Source organism: Arabidopsis lyrata (assembly GCF_000004255.2).
Source record: "Arabidopsis lyrata subsp. lyrata unplaced genomic scaffold ARALYscaffold_3, whole genome shotgun sequence".
Classification (NCBI taxonomy): domain Eukaryota; kingdom Viridiplantae; phylum Streptophyta; class Magnoliopsida; order Brassicales; family Brassicaceae; genus Arabidopsis; species Arabidopsis lyrata.
This window is the reverse complement of record NW_003302553.1, coordinates 9,357,070-9,381,014: the sequence shown is the minus strand read 5'-3', so window position 1 is coordinate 9,381,014 and position 23,945 is coordinate 9,357,070. Positions and strand designations below refer to the sequence as shown.

General features: G+C 36.8%; 5 protein-coding genes and 1 long non-coding RNA gene across 6 annotated transcripts; 3 read left to right on the top strand and 3 right to left on the bottom strand.

Annotated features, from left to right (window-relative positions):
* Positions 1–2,615: 2,615 nt before the first annotated feature.
* LOC9321494 (U1 small nuclear ribonucleoprotein A) lies at positions 2,616–6,219 on the top strand. The gene is made up of 9 exons (XM_021031292.1): positions 2,616–2,864; positions 3,162–3,341; positions 3,421–3,496; positions 3,696–3,825; positions 3,945–4,059; positions 4,375–4,466; positions 4,583–4,652; positions 4,743–4,825; positions 4,955–6,219. The coding sequence occupies exons 1-9, from the start codon at positions 2,694–2,696 to the stop codon at positions 5,055–5,057; spliced, it is 1,020 nt and encodes a 339-aa protein (XP_020886951.1). The 5' UTR covers positions 2,616–2,693; the 3' UTR covers positions 5,058–6,219.
* A 78-nt stretch (positions 6,220–6,297) lies between these two features.
* Positions 6,298–7,048, bottom strand: LOC110229968. The gene is made up of 2 exons (XR_002333256.1): positions 6,574–7,048; positions 6,298–6,487 (listed from the first exon to the last, which is right to left on the bottom strand). It is a non-coding gene; the product is annotated as an uncharacterized LOC110229968 (long non-coding RNA).
* A 590-nt stretch (positions 7,049–7,638) lies between these two features.
* On the top strand, positions 7,639–11,211 carry LOC110229923 (the record flags this gene model as incomplete). Its single annotated transcript, XM_021031095.1, is given in 5 exon segments — positions 7,639–7,861; positions 9,416–9,621; positions 9,623–9,835; positions 10,070–10,211; positions 10,420–11,211. Coding segments are annotated over 5 exon segments (1,560 nt in total), but the record flags the coding sequence as incomplete, so codon positions are not given.
* A 41-nt stretch (positions 11,212–11,252) lies between these two features.
* LOC9321492 (glutamyl-tRNA reductase-binding protein, chloroplastic) lies at positions 11,253–13,366 on the bottom strand. Its single transcript, XM_002883246.2, has 5 exons — positions 12,943–13,366; positions 12,719–12,799; positions 12,124–12,228; positions 11,832–11,981; positions 11,253–11,688 (listed from the first exon to the last, which is right to left on the bottom strand). The coding sequence occupies exons 1-5, from the start codon at positions 13,300–13,302 to the stop codon at positions 11,440–11,442; spliced, it is 945 nt and encodes a 314-aa protein (XP_002883292.1). The 5' UTR covers positions 13,303–13,366; the 3' UTR covers positions 11,253–11,439.
* Positions 13,367–14,507: 1,141 nt separating this feature from the next.
* On the top strand, positions 14,508–17,047 carry LOC9319359. The gene is made up of 6 exons (XM_021031992.1): positions 14,508–14,813; positions 15,194–15,344; positions 15,423–15,493; positions 15,635–15,720; positions 15,808–16,387; positions 16,467–17,047. Exons 1-6 carry the CDS (start codon positions 14,712–14,714, stop codon positions 16,743–16,745), a joined length of 1,269 nt encoding a protein of 422 aa, XP_020887651.1. The 5' UTR covers positions 14,508–14,711; the 3' UTR covers positions 16,746–17,047.
* Positions 17,036–23,863, bottom strand: LOC9319358 (calcium-transporting ATPase 9, plasma membrane-type). Its single transcript, XM_021031991.1, has 32 exons — positions 23,274–23,863; positions 23,154–23,193; positions 22,942–23,057; positions 22,730–22,861; positions 22,547–22,636; positions 22,396–22,465; positions 22,190–22,260; positions 22,027–22,110; positions 21,865–21,942; positions 21,712–21,783; positions 21,526–21,609; positions 21,365–21,447; positions 21,171–21,279; positions 21,043–21,098; positions 20,912–20,954; positions 20,750–20,833; positions 20,512–20,649; positions 20,305–20,370; positions 20,121–20,219; positions 19,924–20,034; positions 19,578–19,745; positions 19,410–19,469; positions 19,150–19,314; positions 18,951–19,067; positions 18,760–18,858; positions 18,528–18,665; positions 18,310–18,410; positions 18,167–18,212; positions 17,940–18,074; positions 17,756–17,863; positions 17,580–17,671; positions 17,036–17,479 (listed from the first exon to the last, which is right to left on the bottom strand). Exons 1-32 carry the CDS (start codon positions 23,574–23,576, stop codon positions 17,374–17,376), a joined length of 3,264 nt encoding a protein of 1,087 aa, XP_020887650.1. The 5' UTR covers positions 23,577–23,863; the 3' UTR covers positions 17,036–17,373.
* Positions 23,864–23,945: the final 82 nt, after the last annotated feature.

Genomic DNA, 23,945 nt, shown 5'->3' with positions numbered 1-23,945 from the left:
ATAAATCATTTCCGAAATATAACCCGTTCCGTAATTTCTTAACCCGTCCAGTGATTTGTATTAAAAATAAGGATTAAATCCGTATTGAAACGGCGGATTAATGATATTTTAATCTTTTTATTATTGTTGATTCAAAAACCCGTCCCGCCAAACCCATCCCGCCAAAAAATTCATTTATTTTATTAATGTTCTTATTTATGATATGATTCTGAATCATTGTCTAAATATTTTAATCGATGTAGAACGTTGAACACACATTTTCGTCAATTGGATAATATATGTCCGTTTTTAAAATTTCGAATCACAGTATATGTAGAAAAAAAATTGATTTTTTTTTTACTTTATGTATTATGTGATGATTCAAAACAGTTAAAAACAAATCAAACAAAGATGATAGGAGAATCTATATATACATTTTTGGATGACTTTTAGCAAATAAATCCTGGAGTTGGAATGTATTTACGGATGAATGCCATTGGCATTAATTATTTAAATTTGAAAAATATTAATTAAAGATATTACCAACACGATTTCGAGAATCATAAATTCATATCTTCCTTAATTTTCTGAGTCATTAATGTGATAATCTTTAGGAAATATTTCTCTGTAAAAAAAAAAATCCACATTAATGAAGGCATTAAAATCGACACTAACAATTAAATTATTTAGATATTCAATTATTTTAAGATTCTTATATCTTATTTGATATTTTTTTTTAATATCTCATTCTTTAATTACTGCGTTTAGAATTTATTGGTTGTTACCTATTTTTTGGTGAAATTTATTGGTTGTTACTTAATAAGTAATTATGGTGCGTTTATTTTAGTTAATATCTAATTTAAAGGATTTGTTTTCTTTTATTATTAATAAACGAATAACATGTATAGAAATAAAAGATTTTTCTTGCGACTCCATAATAAAAATATTAAACTCTTATTTTCTACATTTCTTACATATAATATCCTCTTATTCAATAACAAAAAATGTATATATAGATGTATATATATCTTATGGGAACCATTTAAAAAAATTTTTTAAATTGACTTGAATTATATAGCTTTTAAATAAAAGTATTATTAAAAAGAAAAATAACTAAATGATGTTTAATTTCACGGGACGGGTAATATGATGGGACGGGTTTGGGTTGATATTTATAAAAGATAGTATACCACGGGTGAAATCCTAAAATTAACAATCAAAATAATCTATCAAACAAATTACATTTTGATTTTTTTAAGAAAATATAGCCCCGCGGTGTACCGCGGGTTAAAATCTAGTCATAATTATAAATCTTAATCAAATCTTCTAAAAATCTAAATTATTAAATATGGAATATCCGATGTATGAGTTGGGTTAAATATAACCCGACCCAACAAATTTTTTGTGAAGGAATTTTTAAAATGGGTCGGATATCCGATATACCCGAAAGCTTTTTTACCCACCCGTCACAAAAAGTGCTGCGATTATACTAGTATAGATTAGTTGAATAAATCATTGTTTGCTGTAAAAAAATAAAATATAAATAAAATTATAAAAAAATTAAGAGAAATTGGCAAATATAACCAACAAAAAAACTTTATTTAAGAAACTAACCAAAAAAAAAATCTCTTGTGATATAATGTGTGTAATATGTATTAAAGACACAATTACCCCAAAAGCATCTTTGTCTCTTCTTTCTTCGTTTCTCCACCTCTCTGTTCTTTTTCAGTTTCTTCTTCTCTCCCGGCCTCCTCCATTTTCTCTCCCTCTCACAAGTGCCATGGGGACTCCCATTTGATTCATCTGCTTAAGAGCCTAAACCAGAATCTCTCTGATTCGAATCGACAAGATATTGGTAACTTTAAAAACGTGAATTGGGTTTTGGAAAGTGAAGAACAGACGAGTGAATGACCGATACTGTTTCAATGATCTTTTTAACATTTCAGTTTGAAAACTTTAGTCAAGATATCGCCGTTGTTGGGGTCTATCGTTTGATCTGCAAATGAATTTCTCATTAGTTGAATACAAATAGTATAGATTTTTATGAAAATAGTATACTATTTTTCCTAAACTGAAATTTACTATTCGACATCTTGATTCTCCATTATTTGATGTTAACTGGAAGCTTGTGATTCTGGAATTGAGTGTTTCTTCTCATCTCCTTACGCTGCAAATTAGCATTGAAGATAAATAGATAATGATGAACCTATTGGAGTTGAAGTCGCCGCCACCACCGCGACAAGCACCACCAACGCCACATCGTTGCCGCCATACCAACACAATCACCACCATTGTCATTAACACCACCACCGCTACAACTCACTCCTTACGCGTACGTCCACAAACTGAAACGAAATCATTCGATCCAAATGCAGCCACGAGTGTGTTACTCTCCTCTCATAACACGCGCGTCTTCATCCCTTATAAAATGAAAAGGAGTTTTTCGACTTTTTATCTTCCACTTGTGTTACTTCCTTCATTTACCTCATTATAGTGCTATATATTTAATAACTTTATCTAGAATGGTTATTCACCTAATTCACCCAAAAATTAACAGAAAAATAAAGAAAAAAAATTAAAGTGGAACAGTGTTCGCGTGCGATGCATGTGACTTAAAAAATAAGTCTGCTCACTTGCGTTCAATTCTTCCCCAGAATTTTTTTCGAACAATCAATCTCTCTCTCTCTCTCTGATTAATTAGGGTTTTTGATCTCATGGCCGGCGCCGGAATCCACCCTTACCATCAGCAGTGGCCGCCGGCAGGTGCGCCACCTCCTCCCGCCGCAGTATCATCAGCTGCTCCACCACATCCCCCGCCCATTCATCACCATCATCCTCCTCCTCCTGTTTTAGTTGACAACCATAATCGTCCTCCTTATGACGAGGTTTCCACTCTTTCTCTCGTCTCTCTATACATATCGGTGAATTCTTGTGATGTGTTGCCGACATGGGCTTTCTTGATTTTTGTTTAAGCACTAGGAGAGTATCTTCCTATTGTCATTAAGAGATTTATAGATAAATGTCCAAAGTTATGGCCTTGAGAATGATTTTAAAGTTTGTTACTAAAATCTCACTTATGACCTGTTGCACTAGTGAGAAAGGTTCTCTTATGTAGTTATGTAGTTGGAGTTTTGTGATTTTGGGAAAACGTGATCTCTTACACAATTTTGAATCTTGTTCAGCTTCGGACAATCTTCATCGCAGGGCTTCCTGATGATGTAAAAGAGAGAGAGCTTTTGAATCTCTTAAGATGGTTGCCTGGTTACGAGGCTTCTCAGGTGAACTTCAAGGGAGAAAAGCCTATGGGGTTTGCTCTTTTCTCCACGGCTCAGTATGCAATGGCAGCCAAAGATAACCTTCAGGTCTGTCTGCTCCTGATCATTGTTGATTCAAATCCTTTTTTGTCTTCACTTTATGACATATGCTGTTTTTGGCATGTAGCATCTTGTGTTTGATGCTGAGTCAAAGTCTGTGATACATACAGAGATGGCCAAGAAGAATCTCTTTGTTAAAAGAGGTTAGCTCTACCTTTATGACATAATGTGGCTGTATTTTCTATCTTAAGCATCAGTCGGTCATGTTACTAAAGCATGTTTGATACAGTTTTGTGCATTTATATGGGGTCTCGTTACGCTCTCCCCTTTATCTAGTTTCTTACTTCCATTGGTAATATCACATATCATATATAACCTTTGAACTCGATCTTTATTCTGTAGGTATTGTTGGGGATTCAAATGCTTATGATCAAAGTAAGCGCCTACGAACTGGTGGTGACTGCACACACTCTGTGTATAGTCCATCTCCTTTCCACCCTCCACCTCCTCCAGTGTGGGGACCTCCTCATGGGTGAGGCCATTTGCTTCTCCTTCATATTTCAGATTCTGTATAGAAATTGGACAATGTGTATTTGGTACATCGTTTTATGTTAAGTTGCTTATTTGACAAGAAGATAAAATTTGGTTCAGGTATATGGCACCTGCACCTCCACCATATGATCCCTATGCAGGTTATCATGCTCCACCTGTACCAATGCCTGCGCCCCCACCTATAGCAGCTCCAAGTTCATATGTGCCTGTCCAGGTGAAGTGGCACTTTTTTCATCATTTTATTTATATGGTTGTGCAATTATCTACCCGGAATCCATGCTGTACTTGCTTATCCTTGCCTAATATTTACAAACTCGAAGTTCATTCTGATTAGCTTACATGCTATACACTCTGGTGGTTGTGTTGTGGAACAATAGTTGTTGCCTAATTTAAATGTATTGTGTACTGCTCTGAATTTGCTAAATTTCTGATTGTTTGATAAATTTTGTACCCAGTTTGATGTATATTTAGCCTAGGTTTGGTGATCTGATATATGTCTCAAGCTGTTTTCAATTTTTTTCAATTGCAGAATATTAAGGATAATCCCCCTTGCAATACCCTATTTATTGGTAATCTTGGGGAGAATATAAACGAAGAAGAATTGAGGAGCCTGTTGAGCGCGTGAGTATCTGTTTGCTTTAGTGACACTCCTGTCCATTGCTTTCCTTGAGATCTTGGCTTTTTTGTATCACTGTGTTCTCAAGAATTCTGTGGTAAACTGTACTTTCATTTTGCAGGCAACCTGGTTTCAAACAAATGAAGATTCTGAGACAAGAAAGGCATACAGTATGCTTTATTGAATTCGAGGTTAATTCTGAAACCTTCACCATTTGTGTTTATACGTGCCAGACAATATTCTTCTAGCATATTGTTAAATTGTTCTATCTGGACTTGCAGGATGTCAATAGTGCCACAAATGTTCACCATAATTTGCAAGGTGCTGTCATTCCAAGTTCTGGTTCAATTGGCATGAGGATCCAATATCCTTTTATATACTTACTCTCTCTGCTTGTTTATATTTCTCCAGAAAAAATTTATCTGCTTTTTTATATTCCAGTATGCCAAGTTCTTTTTTCTTTTCTGTTTGATTCTCCTTAACCCAATGATACATATTCAAAGAATCCATATGGGAAGAGAAAGGAAGGTGGCGGCTATTCTTTCTTTCCTTCTCCAAGTGCAAATGGAGCCCAAGGAGCTCTGACATATCAGTAGGCCTTGAAGGGGGACGTACTCTCTTCCTTATCTCCCAACAACTGCACGAATAGGATGCATCTTGCAGGCAGTCCGCATTGCATCCATTTTCATTCTCGACATTTTTAAGCATCAGCATTACTTCTTTGTCATGTGTTGGATGCATATAGTGTGACCTCATCAACATATAACATTTCAGTTTCTATTAGCTTTACTACATGCATTCGCAGTGTGGTTTTTGATGATTGTTTGAATTCTGTAGGAGTTTGGTTTGCCATTTGTTTATCTTATTGCGGCTTAACACATCACTTGGTGGGATTCATTTTCGACATTCTGATTGATTCATCCTAATGAAACTCCATTTGCTATGTTAGCTTGATATAACATAACATAACATTACATTAGATCATAACATGATATTATCCAGAGGCCTTTCATCAACTTCACTTCACTGCATGGACATGGAATGTTGCTCTCTGGATCGATTCATCCTAATGAAAGTCCATTTGCTATGTTAGCTTGATATAACATTACATTAGATCATAACATGATAACATCCAGAGGGCTTTGATCAACTTCGTTTCACTGCATGGACATGGAATGTTGCTCTCATGATCAATCACATCGGTGTCATTCTTCAGCATTTCCCATGTCGATCATTCACTGTTCTTACTTAGGCTGATGAACAAGCACATCCATTTTGTCAGTTGTTGAAGTTGACAGCTGATTTAACATTTGAAGATAGGCACTCCATTACATTGTAGGTTTATAGTTGAGCAAACATATATATACATTCCCAGCTCTGGCTTGGCCTAATGCAGGGACAACCAGTAAAGAGAAAGCCAAGGCTCTCAAATAGAGAAGCGAAACACGTACAAAGTTGAAGTAAGATCATCTTCTGACGACCAGGAACAGAGCCAGGAGTTCCTGTGAGCCTAACACTTTTCAATGGAGTCCATCCAATGCAACTATCTCTTATCTAACTGACGTTACTGTATGGCTTTGGACTACTTGTCTCTGGATGTGAGAACCAAAAGTGAATTTAGTGACTCTCCCCGTCGTGCGTTCTTTCAAATGAACAAGCTTCGCTTCCATTTTCACGAACAAAAATCTGTTTATCTTTTGGACGCTTCCTTATCAGATTTTGAGGTATAGTAGGTTCATGAGGGCCTTGTTTTTTGTTTCTCTGAATTCGAACACCATTGTTAATTTGCTGTAAAGAAAGGTAGGTCATATAATTAACACGAGAAACCCAAAAAGATTCCATAAATGATTGTCTCAAGCAAGAAACATGTTAATTTTCTTCATTATTAAGATTAAGCTTTCATCATTGTAGACAAGAAAGAAAAAGATTTGTGCAGAAAAGGGTTTTGCATTCCCACTTTACAGAGAAGCAATACATCAAAACTCAAAACCATGGTCTTAGACTTGAGGTGTGTCCGAGCGCAGAACTGTCAAGAAAAACAAGATAAGAGTTAGGGAGGTTAATAGAAGGAAGAAAAATGTATAAAACCGAACACAGGTAAAAGATTGAAACCCTCTACAAGTTGTTGAAGTAAAGATCATCAAATGTGAGCTCAAACGACCCATTTTTTAAGAACAGTGGGAAGATAGCTACTTGAGAGTTTCTAAAAGCTGCAGAAAGACTTCAATTTCAATTCAGTTTCATCAAACACTCGTAAACGTTTTAGATTCACACAACTCAAGATCAAACATTTAGAAATCTAAATAGTTTTTTACTAAACATAAACATGAAGCAAAAAGGCATGCATGAGTTTGTGATGTAGAATCTAATGAGTGCAAGGACAAAGAGCTCTCCCATTCGTATTTTCGAACACTTGCAGCAATTCTTTCTTTGTCATCATCATCTCCCATTAGATCGATCGGAGAAACGTCTTTGAGAACGAAGAGCAAGAGCTACCTGGGAAGAGAAACCTAGTCAACCCCCGACTCGTTCTCAGCCCATTGGGCCTTTCTGAATTAGGCCCAAATACGTTGCCTGTTTTAGAGGACATGTATGTCAAAGACAAATTGTTCATCAAGCAAGACTTCTCTTTTGCTTTGTTGCTTTGTTGATCTATATAAAGAAGGTAATAATACCTTTTTAAAAAAAAAGAAAATGTAGCATTTTCCTTGTCGAGAAGTTAAGTAACATCAGAAAATTTGATAGACATGCAAAGGGAAACGCATAAAGGTATTAATTAGGACTTTGCGTGAGGAATTTTAGAATGTATTAAAAATAACAAGAAACATTTGCATTCGTTACCAAACCCTATATATATATTATAAGCATGTAAGCTTATACTCTCAAATCATCTATCCATCATCTACTTTGTTCCGTTATAGCTATGGATTCTAAGTCAACACAGCAATATGCCCCTTTGCCTTTTTTCAGAATTTTGGTATGAGGAAGACGAGTTTCGCTGTATACATTTCAGAGAATTACCAATTCGTCCTCCTAGTTTTTCCGATGCCCGGATACGACGCTTTTCACATCCATCCCTTAGATTGGTGCAACAATATAAAGGGTACGACATACGAAAATATCTCATGCTGGATTTGCAATAATCCGATAGACTATAGCCCATTTTATTCCTGCTAACTATGTTCTGTTAGCTTCCACAAAGAGTGCATCGAGCCGATATCAAAGCACCCATATCATCCTAAACATTCTCTTCGGCTTTTTCAACGTATTAATGGTTTTTACTCAAGAAAGAGATGCTTATGCTGTTTAAACTATACTTATCGGCAATACGTTTGCTCTATATGCGATTTTACTATATGTGATGACTGTGCCAGAGAGCTATTAGAGATAAGCAAAATGTGTATCTTGCGGACCAAGTAATATGGACCGTTAAAGTCCATTATGAAGTGAAGCCCGTGAAGCCTAAACCGAAGAATATTCTAAATCTCTATATTACTTCTTGTACAAGCTATTTACTTATGTGTTTAGGAAAGTTTATATTATGTGGGTGTTAGCATTATGTTAATGTTGACACTATATATATGTATCTTATATTCTCATATTAGGGACAACTCAATAATATATTCTATTCTATAATATTTGACATGGTATCAGAGCTTTAAGTTCAAATTTTTAGGGTTTTAGTTTAGCTTCCGCAAAGATGAAAAAAAAAAAAAAAAAAGAGAGGGTCGTTGGTGTTTTTTTTTGTTTTTGTTAGTCGTTTTGGTCTTTGTCGGAGTTTTCGCTTTGATGCTTTCTAGTAGTCGGGTTTAGTTTCAAGTTCGTGAGATCTTCAGTGGTGAGAGAAAGGGTTTGGTTAAGGTTAGGGTTTCAGTTTTGGGAGAGTGGTTTAGATCTCGTTCACGGCGGTAGATCTTAGTGTTTTAGGGTTTTGGTTTAGCATGGGCTTGTTTGTTTTTCCTTTGTTAAGTTCAGAGCTGCGGAAGGCGCTCAGACCATTGTTAAAGTTATCAGAGCTGCGGAATGCGCTCAGAGTGTTGTTAAGTTCAAAGCTGCGAAAGGCGCTCAGATCGTTGTTTAGGTCATCAGAGCTACGGAATGTGCTCAGACCATTGTAAAAGTCGTCAAAGAGCTGCGGAAGGCGCTCAGACCATTGTTAAAGTCATCAGAGCTGTGGTAGACGCTCAGACTGTTGTTCAGGTTATCGGAGATGCAGAAAGCCGCTCAGAATGTTGTGAAGATCAAAGAGCTGCGGAAGGCGCTCAAAGAATTGTGAAGATCAAGGAGCTGCAGAATGCGTTTCTGGAGAGTGTGAAGATCGAAGCAGCTAAAGGCGCTTCAAATTCAATTTTTTATATATGAGTTTTGATTTCTCATATTACGGGGGAGTTGTTTGGAACGCTCATGTTTGTTTAGGTCAATTTTTTTAGTCTAGTTTGTGGACTGTCTGAGATAGGACGATTATTTGTGGAGTTGCAGGATTTGCGCACACGGGATGTTGTTATTCCCTTTTACCAAGACCAAAGACGAGCTGAAGTTCCACCCTCTTTTGAAGATTGAAGTTTATACTCTGAGGAGTCTGTTGACATGATTTGTCTGTCCTTGACATGATGTCCACGACATAGGTGTTCCGCTTTGTGGTTGCATATTTTGCGTTTCGCGTCCCAACTTTGTCGTGCGGGGGAGTATTGGAGATAAGCAAGATGTGTATCTTGCGGACCAAGTAATATGGACCGTTAAAGTCCATTATGAAGTGAAGCCCGTGAAGCCTAAACCGAAAAATATTCTAAATCTCTATATTACTTCTTGTACAAGCTATTTACTTATGTGTTTAGGAAAGTTTACATTATGTGGGTGTTAGCATTATGTTAATGTTGACACTATATATATGTATCTTATATTCTCATATTAGGGACAACTCAATAATATATTCTATTCTATAATATTTGACAAGAGCCACCACTCCTTGAAATAGATAATCCAAAAAGGCATGAACATACGCTCTTCTACTTTCCTAGAAAAGGCTCACCGATTTGTGACGTTTGTGCTTTGAGTAATCATAGGTCTTTGATGTATTCATGTTCTCGATGTGATTTTCTAACCCACAAAGATTATGTCGACATGCCATGGATCATAAGAATATCGCGTCATGAACACCGGCCGCCTCTCTTTCAACTCTTTGCTGACTCCTGAGAAATGGCTTTGTGGAGTGTGTCATGGAAAGATAGACACAAATTATGGAAGATATACATGCATGAAGGGTTGCAGTTTCGGGGTTCATTCTAAATGTGCAACACGAAAATATGTATGGGACGGAAAAGAACTTGAGAGAAAACCAGAAGATACATATGATGATATCTGGTCGTTCACAGGGGTGAAGGTAAGAAGGGGTGAGTGGGGTCACATGACCTGTATAAATTTTATATATTAGTTATTTTTAGTGTAAATTTGATTGAATTTGAGGAAATATTTGGTAAAAATTAGTGTTTGACACCTATAAATTTTTGTTCTAACTTCCAAATGACTCCTTTAATTCATATAATTTTTCAATTTATTGTTCATCATAAAAATTTTGTATTATGTTGACCCCTACAAAACTTGTTTCTAGATCCGCCACTGGTCGTTCAATGAGGTAAGTGATGGAATTATACAACATTTCAGTCATCAAAATCATCACATGAGACTCGACGAGGAGACCAATAGAGAATTTGACAAGAACAAACGTTGTCAAGCATGTACACTTCCTATCTATGCAGGGCCGGCTCAAATTTTTTTTGGACCTTGTGCCCAATTATTTTTTTTTCTGAAACTTAAGGTCTTATTTGTATAGATTTAAAATTTAAGACCCTTGTTTGCAAAAATATCAAAAATTTAGGACCTTAAAGCTTCACAAAAACTAACAAAAAAATGTGGACCAAGCACTCTCAGCACTGCCTCTAAGCCGGGCCTGTATCTATGGTGATATTATTTACAATTGTATGCAGTGTGATTTCATTCTCCATCAGGAATGTGCACATCTTCCTCGGAAGAAACATCATGCGACACATCCTCATCTCCTTAGTTTACAAGTGGATCATCAAGAAGATTCATTCAAATGTATAGCTTGTAAGCGTCCAAGCAATGGGTTCACATACTCGTGTTCTGAAGGGGATTGTGATTATATGGCGTTCACATTGAATTCTGATGAATCTTATAAGTTAGACGTATGTTGCGCTTCTATAGATGAGCCATTAGATCATCGGTGTCATCCACATCCCTTGTTTCTGACATTTAAACCCCTATCTGAAGAAATCTGCTCGATTTGCAAAACATTCCGAGGTTATCGTCTAAACTGTGGAGAATGTGGTTTTATTTTGTGCTTTAGATGTGCCACTTTACCCAATAAGTTGAGGTACAAACATGATGACCATTTTCTCACCTTTTCTTCTGATAAAGAGGCAAGTGGTCAGTATTGGTGTGATGTTTGTGAAAAAGATGCAAATCCCAAGTCTGGAATTTATATGTGCAATGACTGCAACGTCATAGTTCATATCAAATGTTTACTTGGAGAGGACGACATGTATATGATGCCTGGTGGAAAAATCAAATTAGATGAAATAAATTTTGACATTCTTCCCAATAATCGTCTTACTCGCAACAGATGCTATGAATGCGATAATTGGTGTGAGGGGAAAATAGTCTTCAAAACAGAGAGACACATAGTGTGTTATGACTGTCTAGGTCGCCTACGTTAGTACTGTTAAAACTGAGTAATAATATTGTTCTTTCATTTGTGTCTCTTGTGCTCCGAATAGACCTAATAATAAAATAAAATACAAAAGATGAGAAATCTTACTTCATGTCGGATACATGCCCTTTTACACAGAACATATACTTTTGCAAGAGCCACAACAGAGTCGATGCCGATGGCCAATTTTTGGCATCAACTAGTAAACAAAGAATACTGGGGACAACAAAAAAAAAAAGTCAATAGAACCGTTATTGTCGTCCCTTGTGTGATGATCCCACAACTTGCTTAAATAGTTTGACCTTGTTGAAATCTGCAGGACAATAGCTTTTCTCTACTTCCCAAGCAAGCTGTGACATCCCATTGAAGGATGATTTTGCTCCCTTCTCATCTGTTACTTCCATTGGAAATGGAATCCTCACATCATATACACCTCGTGGAGACCATACTCGGAGGTCAAATCCAAGCCTATCCATCCATATCATCTTTGTTTCCGAAACCTGGTATAAATTGGAAAATGATAACCCTGAATAACAAGTGAAACTGAAAAAAAAGAGAAAGCAAAATAGTTTGGAAGACTGAACATGTTATCTAGATTGAACATTCTTTGAAGTATTTGCATAGCATGTTCAATAATACTAACCACAAAGTCTAGATCCACGTATACGTTGCAGAAACGGAAAATGTCTTCCATGTTGTTAGTGTTAATATTGTTGACAATGTCTTCTGCAACATCTCTGAGAGGGTCAGGACTTGCATTTTTATAATCTGATGACGCCACCCAGATTCCGTCCTGTAAAACAGTGAAATTGCTTAGACTTTGTTATTAGAGTTTGGATCACAACAAATTTCCATGTTCTTTTATCAGTAGGAGATCAACTGATATAAGAGATAATTAACTGTCACTAGAAACTGAAAGAGCTTGCGATCTCTACCTCCATGAAATCTTCCATTTGGAGAACACGGTCAACTGCAACAACATATAAACTGTCTTCCTCAACTTCTTCGCCAAACTTTTCCCTCCATGTAGCACTAAGACGCTACATAAAAAACATGGAGACTTGGATTCAATTCAGGTAAAAGCACATGAAAGGGGCAATAAACCTAGCAATAGCATCTTAAAATCACTATTATGAGAAATAACCAACTGATTTCCATAGACATCTCCTAGAGGCTAGGAAACTCAACACCACTATCTTCAACTACACACACGCAACAGCTCCTTAAAATACCAATAGGAACACTATGGGAATAGTAAAAATGCCTAAAGTCTAGTCTACAATTAGATATCAACTAGCCAATACTAACACACACACAGAAAATGAATATAAATGCAAGTCTTCTTTACCCTAAGAACTTGGGGTTCTAGTTCTACAGGATAGCAGCAGTAGCAAGGACAAAAACAGTAACAGGTCAATCAAGAAACCTTATAGTCCATACAAAGGTTCATCATACACAATGTATATCTACGTAAAGCTCCAAGATTGAAGTTGAGTTCTTTAGAGTGAGATATTCATTACAAAATCATACCTTTAGAACAGTATCGTCTCCAGGTCGACCAATGCTACCTTGTATCGTACACTGAGGAGTCCTTAATCCACATTGTTCTAACTGATTCCATAAACAAGTATCGAAAAAAGGATACGATCAGAAGAACAATAACCAAAGACAATTCATGATTTTCCTTCAAAAAGAAGTAAAAAGATTGGCCATTTTTTTCAAGAAGAAACAGAGTGGAATTAGCAAAAGAGGACCTGAACATGAAGAGCAGACCTCTTGTCAGGAGAGAAAGAGCGATTGAGGCATAGAACAGGAGTGCCATCTTTGTCAACGGCGAAGCGAACTCCTACGCCGAGAGGCCAGCCGTCGTGGGTCAAAGTGGAGAGAGTTCCAACGGAGGAAAGCTCCATGATACTCCTTGAAACCTCCGCCGGAAAGGGCTTGTGGGTCGAAGCGGTCGCCGGAGTATCCAAAGCCGTGGAAACGGAACATCGGAGAGAAATTGGACGAGATGGGTCTCGTTTTAGAGAGATGAATTCACGTCTTTCGATGGGTTTGGCGAAATTCTGAGATGGGAGAAGATTGAGAGCGAAGGATTGGGTTTGGAGTTGCATTTTGGTTGCTCTGAGAGAGAGACAGAGAGAGGATCTCTGTGTTTGACGAAAACAAGATAAACTTCGAAATCAATAAACCGGAGGTTCGGTACGGTATCAATGTTAACCGAAACAAATTCAAAATTTCCCCGGTTTAAAGGGTCCCTAATTATTATCATGTCATTTTGTGTTGCTTATATGTGTTTCTAAAATCATATACAACAACAGTATATATATTGACGTGTGCATTGGGTAAAAAAAGAAGAAGAGAGTTACATCAAAAAGTTATCAAGTGGTGTAATTGTTGCACACTGCGTTACGCTACCATTCAACAATCAAGTGCTCATGGTGATCCTGATCCCCTCACACAAACTTAGAAGACAAGGAATAAAAAAGAAGAACACAGAGTCATGCATGAATTATAATCATTGATCAACATGTGTGTTTTTCCTCATGTTCCACCAATTTTTACGAAAATATAATTATAGAGGATATGACTAATGTACAACTACTAATGATGCGGTACATTGATAATTAAATGATTACTAAACAATGTGTGATTAGCAAAAAGTTGAGCATTTGAAGTTTAAACTCGTATGTGGCCTCTAACGAAAGCTATATGCATCATTATAGTTGCTTTTGGGGTAGTATAATTACTAAATTAGTCTCATGTCAAACAAATGATATGTTTAAAATGTGTTTCAAACCCTATCTGTAATCCAGTGCTTTATCATTTGCTTATAATTTGTTTGTTAATTACTTAATTCTTATTTTATATGAAAGGGAATTTTAGTATATTCTTACTTTATTGTCAATGATAGAAAATATATTTTGTGATTACCGACTCCACTTTTTTTATACGATTACTGATGAGTCCGTGATTTAAAGTTTTTTTTTCTTTCATCAACCACATTTTAAAGTTATAGTTGGTAATGTAACACTAACAAATGTAAAACCAATTGAACGAACTAAACAATTTGTGAGTTCGAAGGTATATAAATGATTAACAGCTTAATTTATTGATATTTTACAATTAGTTTCGTTAAAATAAAATTTTGAAACTCATGAGTTTATGTAAGTAATTACAGTGTTGTCTTAGTTTGACCGGTTTAGTGAAACCACCCACCGGTTAAAGTTTATACCAAAATTCACGGCAGAAGTGTCGGTGGCTGTGGAAGATAGCGTAAGACTTCAACTTCAACTTCAACAATCAACACTGACAATAACACTCCCTCAAAACAAAAAAGAGAGCTTTTTTGACAAAACATTAATTGAAAAACAAAGAACTGAGATTTCATATTTGAGGAAGATAGCTTGTCTCTATCTGCCCCACAAACAACACCTCTCTTTGCTGGACTCTCTTTTTCTTCCTTTCCTTGAGTCTATTTTAACTCAGAATCCTCTGCTTTTCTGTAGAGAGAAGGTAAGAAATGGGTGTTGATTTGAGGCAAGTAGTGGCTGGTATTCTCACCATTACCATGTTTGTCATGCTTGGACAGATGCTTCATAGAGATTACTTTGATTCTCTTCAGGTAATCTTCTTTGCCGACACTTTTTACTCATACTCATTTCAGCTTAGTTCAAGTGGGTTCTGTTTGATTCTTCTCTTAGATGCCTTTTGAAGTTAGATCTAATTCTTCAAAGTTAGAAAATTTAGTTGTTCTGTGAAATTTACCTGATCAAAACCAGAACTTTCCATTTTTAGATCAAAAGTTGGATTGCACATTGATCATAAGAAACCCAAATTAGTAGACTCAACTGTTTTTTTCTGCGGATCACTAGGACATGATTGATTTCATCTCTTTTGGTGTAAACTAATAGTGAAAAAGGTTCAACCTTTTCTTCTGTAGCTAAAACTCAATATCCTACTCTTAAGTTTTTTTCTTTGTCATTTTGGGTATTTTTTTTATAGGAGAAAGCTCAGGGAGATGCACAAGATATTGAATTTGAAGGATCTAAAGTCTCTGTGAAAGATGGTCTTGTCGGAACCGTTGAAGGCAGTAAGGGACTTTGGATGGAGGATAACACTGATCTTAATCCTTGTTGGCCAACATTACTATCAGGTATGTGTCTTATGCAGTTTCTTAATTTCGTTTGCATCATTGATTTTGGACTATTGACAAATGACTTCATTGTTGCAGATGAAGCGGTATCATCGAAAGGGTATGTTACATTCTCACTAACCAATGGTCCTGAGTACCATATCTCTCAGGTGTGCTTTATAAAAAAAAAATCTAAAGTGATGATCTTTAATTTTACCAATCTGTGAACTCAATCATAGGTTTCTTTAGATGTGTTGTTATCTTCTTCTTCTTGTTGTTTTGTGTGGTTAATTTTGTTAGTCTTGTTTTAGATTTCTGATGCTGTAATGGTGGCAAAGCATCTTGGAGCAACTCTAGTACTTCCTGATATAAGAGGAAGCAAACCTGGTGATGAAAGGTTAGGGTTGTTTTTGTATGTTCATGACATTTTTGGTTTGCTAATTAGTTTCTTAGATTTCTAAACAATTTTTAACTGCTTTCTCAGGAATTTTGAAGATATCTATGATGCGGATAAACTAATTAAAAGCTTGGAAAATGTTGTTAAAGTTGTGAAACAATTGCCTGAAGAAGTTTCTCTTAGGAACATGGCCATTGTGAAGGTCCCTACCAGAGTTACAGAAGATTACATTAAGGAGCACATTGATCCCATCTTCAAATCGAAAGGAAACATTCGAGTCGCATCATACTTTCCTTCTGTAAACTTGAGGAAATCCTCACAAGATGGCGAAACTGATCCAGTAGCATGTTTAGCAATGTTTGGGTCATTGGAGCTGCAACCCGAAGTGAATGCAGTGGCTGAATCAATGGTTGAGCGGTTGAGGACTCATAGCCGGAAATCAGGTGGCCGTTTCATAGCAGTAGACCTTAGAATCGACATACTTGAGAAGAAAAATTGTCATACAACGGGTGTAGTAGGCTCCAAGACTTGTTACAACGCGCAAGAGATTGCTTTGTTCTTGAGGAAGCTTGGGTTTGCCAGCGACACAACTATCTATCTGACTCAGCCAAGATGGGACAGTAGCCTCAATATCCTTAAGGATATCTTCCCGAAAACATTCACAAAGGTGAGTAGATCAAACATTCTTAGTCCAAGAAAGTTTTGACCATGTTGCTAATCTTGATTTTGTCACTCAACTATGGCAGGAGGCAATAATGCCGGCAAGTAAGAGGTCAAAGTACCTTGAATCAGAGAGTTCTGAGTACGAAAATGTTATCGACTTTTACATAAGCTCAAGAAGCGATGTCTTTGTTCCAGCCATATCCGGTCTGTTTTACGCAAACACCGTTGGCAAAAGGATAGCTTTAGGTAAGCCTCAAGTGCTAGTTCCAGCAGAAATCTCAGAGACATCTGGCCGTGCTACAGATTTCATCTCTCCGTACATTTCAAAGAAGAATCACTTGGCTTATTCATGCTTTTGCTGACCTTCTCGCATTTCTAAAGTAATCTCCACGCATACTTCCTCGGAAGGGACTTCTCAGTTTTCATCAAGTGTAAGCAATTTAATTATTTTCTTGTTTTTAATTTGTAAGTTTGTTTCAATATATGTTGGTTTTTTGGGGCGAGTGAGATTCACAGTTTGAATCTGTTGGCTCATAGCTTTTGCATTCTATAAATTTTGCTCTATAGTAAGAAATACATAGATTGTTTGTAAGATTGATTTTAGTGTTGAGGGTTTCTAATGAAGGAAGAACCATGTGAACTGTGATCATGCTTTTATCTAAAACCATGTCCATTGTTTCCCTCAAATCTGGTGATATCACACAGAGAATCCTCCATGTAAATACAACACTTTTGAAACCAACCAAAGACTGAGCCAAACCCTCGTTAGTACAACCACAAATCCAATTCAATTCACAGTTGCACTTTTACATCATACAAAAAGAAGAAATATGAAAAGGGACAAAAGAATTGGATCAATGCAGTATACATTTGAAAATACTTTTACCATTTAAAAAAGAAAGAAAGAAAGGTTAGAGGTTTAGGCCATTGTCACAGGTTATATCTGTTATTGCTTCTGTATGAGGAAGGTGAGAACCTAGTACTTATGTTTTATGCATTTCTTGAAGCTTTGTATTTACGGAACGGTTTCTTGAAGTAGACGCTCATCGGAGTCTTGGGTACAGGAATCAGTTTCCCAACAATTGCTAGTGGCCAGCTGCAGAGCAAGTAAACAAATTGTTCATTCATAGTTCTGGAAAAACAGGCATTAATGTTTCATTAGCACTGACAACTAAGTTTGGAGAAATTGTACCAACCTGACCAATCCAATGAGAATAGAAGCAAGCCATAGCTGCCATCCCAGTCTAACGGTGTGGGCAAACTTTCCGAGGAAAGTAACGATGAGTATCTGCATTTTTCGACCAGAAGCATTTACTATCAAAGTCTCAAGAAAGAGGAAAAAGGTTAAAGTGGCTTTGTGTTATTGTCCTACCTGAAGTATAAAAGTGACTCCAACAATTGCTACGAAGAGAGGGTTCTTAGATACTCCCCGGAAAACATTCATTTCATCAGGTTTCCTTGCATTGAACTCGTTGAATATCTGCAAAACTTGCAAGATTTAAAAACAACTCCGTATGTTTTAAGACTAGAGATGAAACAAGAGATGATTTGCTTACTTGACACATGACAAAGGCATTGAATATCATAGTGTTCTTCACTTCCACAGCATGTGCATGGTTTTCATGGTTCAAGCCAAGAATGCTTAATCCTGCAAAGTTGAGAACCAGGAGAACAGCCACTTGATAGAATGACTGCAACATCCCCAGATTTCAATTTCAGAGACATGCAAGCTAGAAAATATATTTGGTAAGAAATTAATCAAGTTGGTTTTTGAGCAAGTCACCTGAACAAGCAAGTTCCTCCACATGATGTTTGTTATAAGAGGTTCCCTGCAAATCAAGAAACAAACCATCACGAACCATATGGCTGAAACTATTTTATTTCACTAAAACTTATGTGTAAAACATCTTGTGAAGATGTTTATACCTTCTTCCAACAGGGGTTCTATGCATAAGATGATCGGTTGGTGGCTCTGTAGCGAGTGCAAGTGCTCCAAGAGTATCCATGATAAGGTTGACCCAAAGCAGCTGCATCAAAGAGCACCATTATATCTTTTATCCTCCATTTTGACCGTTTCTTAAAAGTTCAACCATTCAAAAAGCATCAAGCATCAAGCCTCGAGAGACAGGGAAAAGTTAGTTTACCTGGACAGCCTTTAGAGGAACGTCACCAGAAGACATTGCTGCTACAACATTGATTATAAGTGCTGCAACATTCACAGTAAGCTGGAATTGTATGAATTTCTGAATATTTGCATACACAGAACGGCCCCAGCGAACAACCTGGAAGAGTAAACAGAGTTTATTGATTAGAAAGGCATAAAGATGAAGGATAAGCTAGAAGATCATATTTTTCAATTTTCTATAGTAGACTAACCTTTACTACTGAAGCAAAATTGTCATCCAAAATAATGATGTCGGAACTCTCTTTCGCAACTTCAGTTCCTGATATACCCATAGAGAGACCTATGTCTGCCTATATTCCAAAGCAAAAAAAGAAAAAGTCAGATGTGGAAATGACACACAAAACATATAGAGATTTATGAGAAAGGATAGAGGACTTCTAACCTCATGAAGTGCAGGAGCATCATTAGTACCATCACCAGTGACAGCAACAACATCTCCATTTTTCCGTAGTGCTTGAACAAGTAAAAGCTTGTCATTAGGAGATGACCTACCCATCACCTGCATTTTACAACCTAAGTTAATGTTTGAAAAAGCAGCAGCAAGGTCATATATATGATCCTCGACTGTTTAATTCTCATACCGTTATTTTCTTGGCTACTTGTTCTCTCTCTTTTTCAGATAGCTCACGGAACACTTTTCCTTCGATGATAGTAGGCTCAACAGCTTCTGTATCTGAAGAAAGTATACCACACTCCAAAGCAATTGCTTTTGCTGTTTGAAGATTGTCACCAGTCACCATTCGTACCTATATGATCATGAACAAGATAATCATTTTTCATTGAATCATCTATAGAAAACTAGAAAGCATAACTGGAAAGTTCGAAGAGGCAACGAGCCTACCTTAACACCTGCACTGGTGCAGATTCTCACTGCTTCTCTGACACCGGGACGACAAGGATCCTAGATTGCATAACAAGTTTCCAAAAGAACAAAAGCAAGGAAAATGAAAATTTTGGAAGAAAGGAAAATCTTCACATAGTTACCCAATAAGAGTTTCATAGTACATACCTTTATCCCAACGATAGCAAGCAAAATCAATTCATCTTCTGGTAAAGCCCATTTATCCAAGTCCTCTTGTTCCTTGGGAACTTGGTTCAGTTCTTGTGTTCTGCATGCAATAGCAACACATCGCAAGCTGTTTTTCGCCATGCTATCGATAGCAACTCTGAAAAATTCCTGCAAAACAATATCATACACGAATGGTTTTGAAACTGAAAATGCATAGTATAGTCACACATTTGGTCTTCCTAGGCTAACAGAGAATGTCCAAGTGAAATTTTAACACTGTTTTAAATTCTTTAATACACAAAAAGATCAAAGAGATTCTAATTTCAAACTCTTTTAGTCACCTCACCTTCTGGCTATCAATGGACTGCAGAGTACCATTTGAGTCCATGTATTGTGTACAGCAAGCCAAAACTATCTCTGCTGCTCCCTTCCAGTGAATGAAAACTTCAGAATCACCCTGCAGTGAGTTAGTATAAGCATAATCAGCCTCTAAAGTAAAAAAGTTCTATAAGTTGAAAATTGGAGAAAGGATAAAACAATTACTCGAAGCACAGCAACACCTCCACGCTTTTTCTCTGAATTGAAAGGGAAAGCATGGATGATAGCAGACTCTGACCTGATGGTATCAAACTTCATCCCCAACTGCAACAACAGCTTCTTTGAATATATTGCACATACAGAGGACAAATATGTCAAAGATGGACCAGAGTAAACAAACATTTAATACCTTATACGCCCAAGACAAGATAGCCTTCTCTGTTGGAGATCCAGAAATCTCCACCTCTCCACCATCCTACAGTAAAAAAACATAAGCACTAAACATCATTCATTTGATAACTACATGATGAGCTTAAAGTAAGCAGGTCGGCATTTTGGCTCGTCTCAGTCCATAAGAACGAAGACATTTCGACAATATCAGAGGTAGAAAAACAACCTTGGGATGAAAAACGTTTCCTGTTGTGTTTTGTGCCACACCCTCACTTATTAAAGCAACAAGTTTAGGGTGGAGTCCAGAGGGGTTGTCTGCTACATCCATCTTCGATCCTCCAGCATAAGTTTCAACCACAGTCATCTATATTTTTGCAAGGGGCAATATTAGCTATCTATAAGACTATAAGGGTATGATGGTTTTCATGTCAATGAAGAAACTCCCATTTTACTGGGATACTAACCTGATTCAATGTTAAAGTTCCAGTTTTGTCACTGCAGATTGTTGTCGCTGAGCCCATGGTTTCACATGCTGAAAGCCTTCTAACCTGTTTAGCATTTAAAATATGGTCAGAAAATAACCAAGAAGAAAGAACAAAAGCGAAAACACCCGTCTAGATTCTTACCAAAGCTTTGTCTGCCATCATCTTTCTCATTGAGTAAGCCAAACTGCAAATATGGAGTCAAGAAAAAAGTAGATCAACACCTGCAATGTAGTTAGTTATTTTCTGAGTGGATAATATTAAGTAAGACTTACGTGAGGGTAACTGCTAAGGGAAGTCCCTCAGGCACAGCCACAACAACAATTGTCACCTAAACAAATGGCATAGTTAATTGATATGTCTATCGAATAACATAATCAAAAATGTGGAATTTAATACTTACGGCGATTGTAAATATCTTTACACAATCATCTACAATGTCACTGATACTAGTCGTCCCTTTGATAAACTGAGTCGCTCCATTAGTATCTTGAGTAGTTCCGGTAAAATATCTGAAACAAAACCGCGGTTATAGCCCTCAACATGCCATGAAGTTGTAAGCCAAGAGATTTATTGACCAAGGTAAAATGAGATTACCTCACAAGAAGAGCCACCAGGACAACAAGAGCCACTGAGAGCCCCACTATACCAATGAAGGTTGCAAGACCATTTAACCTCACCTGTTACAAGATTATAAAAAGAAAATATTAGCCTTCCTCAAGACATTGTGGAGACCATAAGTGATCAAGATGATGTACCTGCAAGGGAGTTTCTTCACCAGTATCCTCTGAGATACTTGCCATCAACAATCCCCACTCAGTGTTGATTCCAACACCAGTAACCTGTCAAAAGACTCACAAAGAATAACTACCAGGAACTGTGAAGAAATATGTGAAACAGATGTAAAAAAAAGGGAAAAAAAAAAAAAGCCTCAAAAGCTTTACCAGCATGTTACCGACTCCATCAGCTACTTTACAGCCAGACATTAGAAAAGGTGATTTTTGATCCTTGTGAACCTGCAACAATGGTCTGTGTTAGCAAGTAGAAAGAGAAGATGAGCATAAAAAACTGCACAAGCATAACCATGATGAACTCACAATCTTGCTTTCACCGGTCATGCTAGATTCATCAATAGCAAGAGAATGACCACTAATTAGCACTCCATCCGCAGGGACCTATATGGATACAACAATACATAAGGCCAAATAGTCATTTAGTTCTGAAGCCACAGCTGATATATAAAGACAAAGTATACCTACCTGGTCACCTATCCTAAGAGGTATAACATCTCCGACAACAACGTCATAGATTGAAATCTTCACTGTTCTCCCTCCTCTCATGACCTGTAAGAGTTTTCATTTATTTAATTATCAGCTCAAAAACATGAAATTGCAAAACAAACTAAGATGTTAAAGCAAGCACCTCTAGTTGTATGTTTCTTTTTTCATCGTTGAGGTTTTGAAACTGGAGAGATTGGCGATAGTCACTAACAGCTGAACAATCAAATATAAAGTGTAAAGAAAGATTCATCTTAAAGGGATTAAGAGCAAGCTTAGGAATGTTTTTAAGAATTTGTCACAGAACACAAATACAAAAATGTAGGCAACAGACGAAAGAAGCATACATACCTGTAACAATAATGACAAGCAAAACCGCAAAGGCAATGCTTCCACCATCAAGCCAACCTTCTTTCAAACCCTGATGAAGTAATAAGACAGAACATTAGTGCATTCCTGATTTAAAAAAATTAAAAAACTATACAAAAGAAAGCATGTATACCTCTGTCTTTATTCCCAATGCCAACGATGTTACAGCGGCTATGATCAAGATGATGAGAGTTAAATCTTGCCAAGCTTCCCAGAGGAACATCTTTTGGACAAACAGAAAGTTAAAAAAGCTTATGAGTTATCAACAAACTGATAAAAACACCGTCAAAGAAGTTATTAAAGACTCTTTGCTTACAAAAAAGTTTTTCCCCTTCTTCTTTGGGTAAGTGTTAGATCCAAAAGCATTCTTCCTATCTATCACCTCTTTCTCATCCTCATTGATTCCTTGTTCCATATTTGACTTCAGCTTCTCTGCAACACCTTTGACCTGAATTAAAGATCATATATATAGTTATTTTCAGTATCATGAAAGCTTTGAACCATTTATATGAGAGTCTTGAATCATACCCCTCCATATTGCTGCAAATTGGACATGTTCTGGTTCCTTGTCATTGACACAAGCTTTTCAAGGTCAATGTCAAAGTTACCAGTTGAAGCTGCTGGTGTTGATGATGATCCAAACGCTGCTTGATCCCAAAAGAAACTAAAGATTAATCACCAAGAAACCAAAAAAAAACAGAGATTTGATTTTGACCTATGTGAGATCAGATCATACATACCAAGTTGTTGTTCACCAGCCAATTTAAAAAGCAATGCTGCCTGATTCATAATATCGATGTGAGATCAAGAAAAAACAAACAAGATTGTTTGTTGTTGAATGATATAAAAAAGGAAAATACCCTAATGACTTGAGCATGAGCTCTGATCATCCTCCTTCGATTATCATAATGTTCTTCTTTATTAAGATCCAAAGTGTATCGAAACCGACGAGATGCGTTCAACACAAGAGCCGCTTGCCTCCAACGACGAAGAGATTCAACAGAAGCATTCTTGGTGTTATCAATGTCAAAAGGATCATCAGGATCATGTTGAAGCTCTTCATGATCAGAATGTTCTTCAGTTTTAGCAGAACCAGCTTCCATGTCGTCATGACGACCTGACATTGACGTCAGGAGCAATCCATTGCTCGACGAAGTGCTCATTCTTCCTTCCTTCGTCTCACCCAGCTTTCTTCTTCTTTCAAAAAACGCAGAGAAAGAAAAATAGGAACGACCTGTTTTATGATTTGGTCGTTATGGAAAAAAAAAAAATGATGGTGGGACGGAAGAGAGAAGGCCTAACTCGTAAGAGAGAAGAGAAGAGAAGAGAAGGCAACAAAAACCGAAAACACTTTCTCTCTTTTTTTTCTCTTACCTCTCTGTCAATTACAGAGAAAAAAAAGAGAAACTAATTTTGAGTTTCTAACCAACATTAATATTTGATTTACTCTAAAAAAATAACTAAGAGAAAAAAAGAGAGAGAGAGAGAGTTCAATTGAATGAGGCCATTACTATTTTTGGTTTGGTTTGGCA

Excerpts from the sequence above, each read along its gene's own strand:
- LOC9321494 (XM_021031292.1), top strand. The coding sequence starts at position 2,694 with ATGGCCGGCGCCGGAATCCACCCTTACCATCAGCAGTGGCCGCCGGCA. Across the intron at positions 4,060-4,374 it reads GTTCATATGTGCCTGTCCAG|AATATTAAGGATAATCCCCC; the intron begins GTGAAGTGGCAC and ends TTTCAATTGCAG. Across the intron at positions 4,826-4,954 it reads TCAATTGGCATGAGGATCCA|ATATTCAAAGAATCCATATG; the intron begins ATATCCTTTTAT and ends ACCCAATGATAC.
- LOC9321492 (XM_002883246.2), bottom strand. The coding sequence starts at position 13,302 with ATGCAACTCCAAACCCAATCCTTCGCTCTCAATCTTCTCCCATCTCAG. Across the intron at positions 12,229-12,718 it reads GAGACGATACTGTTCTAAAG|CGTCTTAGTGCTACATGGAG; the intron begins GTATGATTTTGT and ends TTTTTTATGTAG. Across the intron at positions 11,689-11,831 it reads ACGTGGATCTAGACTTTGTG|GTTTCGGAAACAAAGATGAT; the intron begins GTTAGTATTATT and ends AATTTATACCAG.
- LOC9319359 (XM_021031992.1), top strand. The coding sequence starts at position 14,712 with ATGGGTGTTGATTTGAGGCAAGTAGTGGCTGGTATTCTCACCATTACC. Across the intron at positions 15,721-15,807 it reads AGCAAACCTGGTGATGAAAG|GAATTTTGAAGATATCTATG; the intron begins GTTAGGGTTGTT and ends CTGCTTTCTCAG. Across the intron at positions 16,388-16,466 it reads TCCCGAAAACATTCACAAAG|GAGGCAATAATGCCGGCAAG; the intron begins GTGAGTAGATCA and ends CAACTATGGCAG.
- LOC9319358 (XM_021031991.1), bottom strand. The coding sequence starts at position 23,576 with ATGAGCACTTCGTCGAGCAATGGATTGCTCCTGACGTCAATGTCAGGT. Across the intron at positions 22,637-22,729 it reads AGAAGGGGAAAAACTTTTTT|ATGTTCCTCTGGGAAGCTTG; the intron begins GTAAGCAAAGAG and ends TTTGTCCAAAAG. Across the intron at positions 20,834-20,911 it reads TGATGGCAGACAAAGCTTTG|GTTAGAAGGCTTTCAGCATG; the intron begins GTAAGAATCTAG and ends AATGCTAAACAG.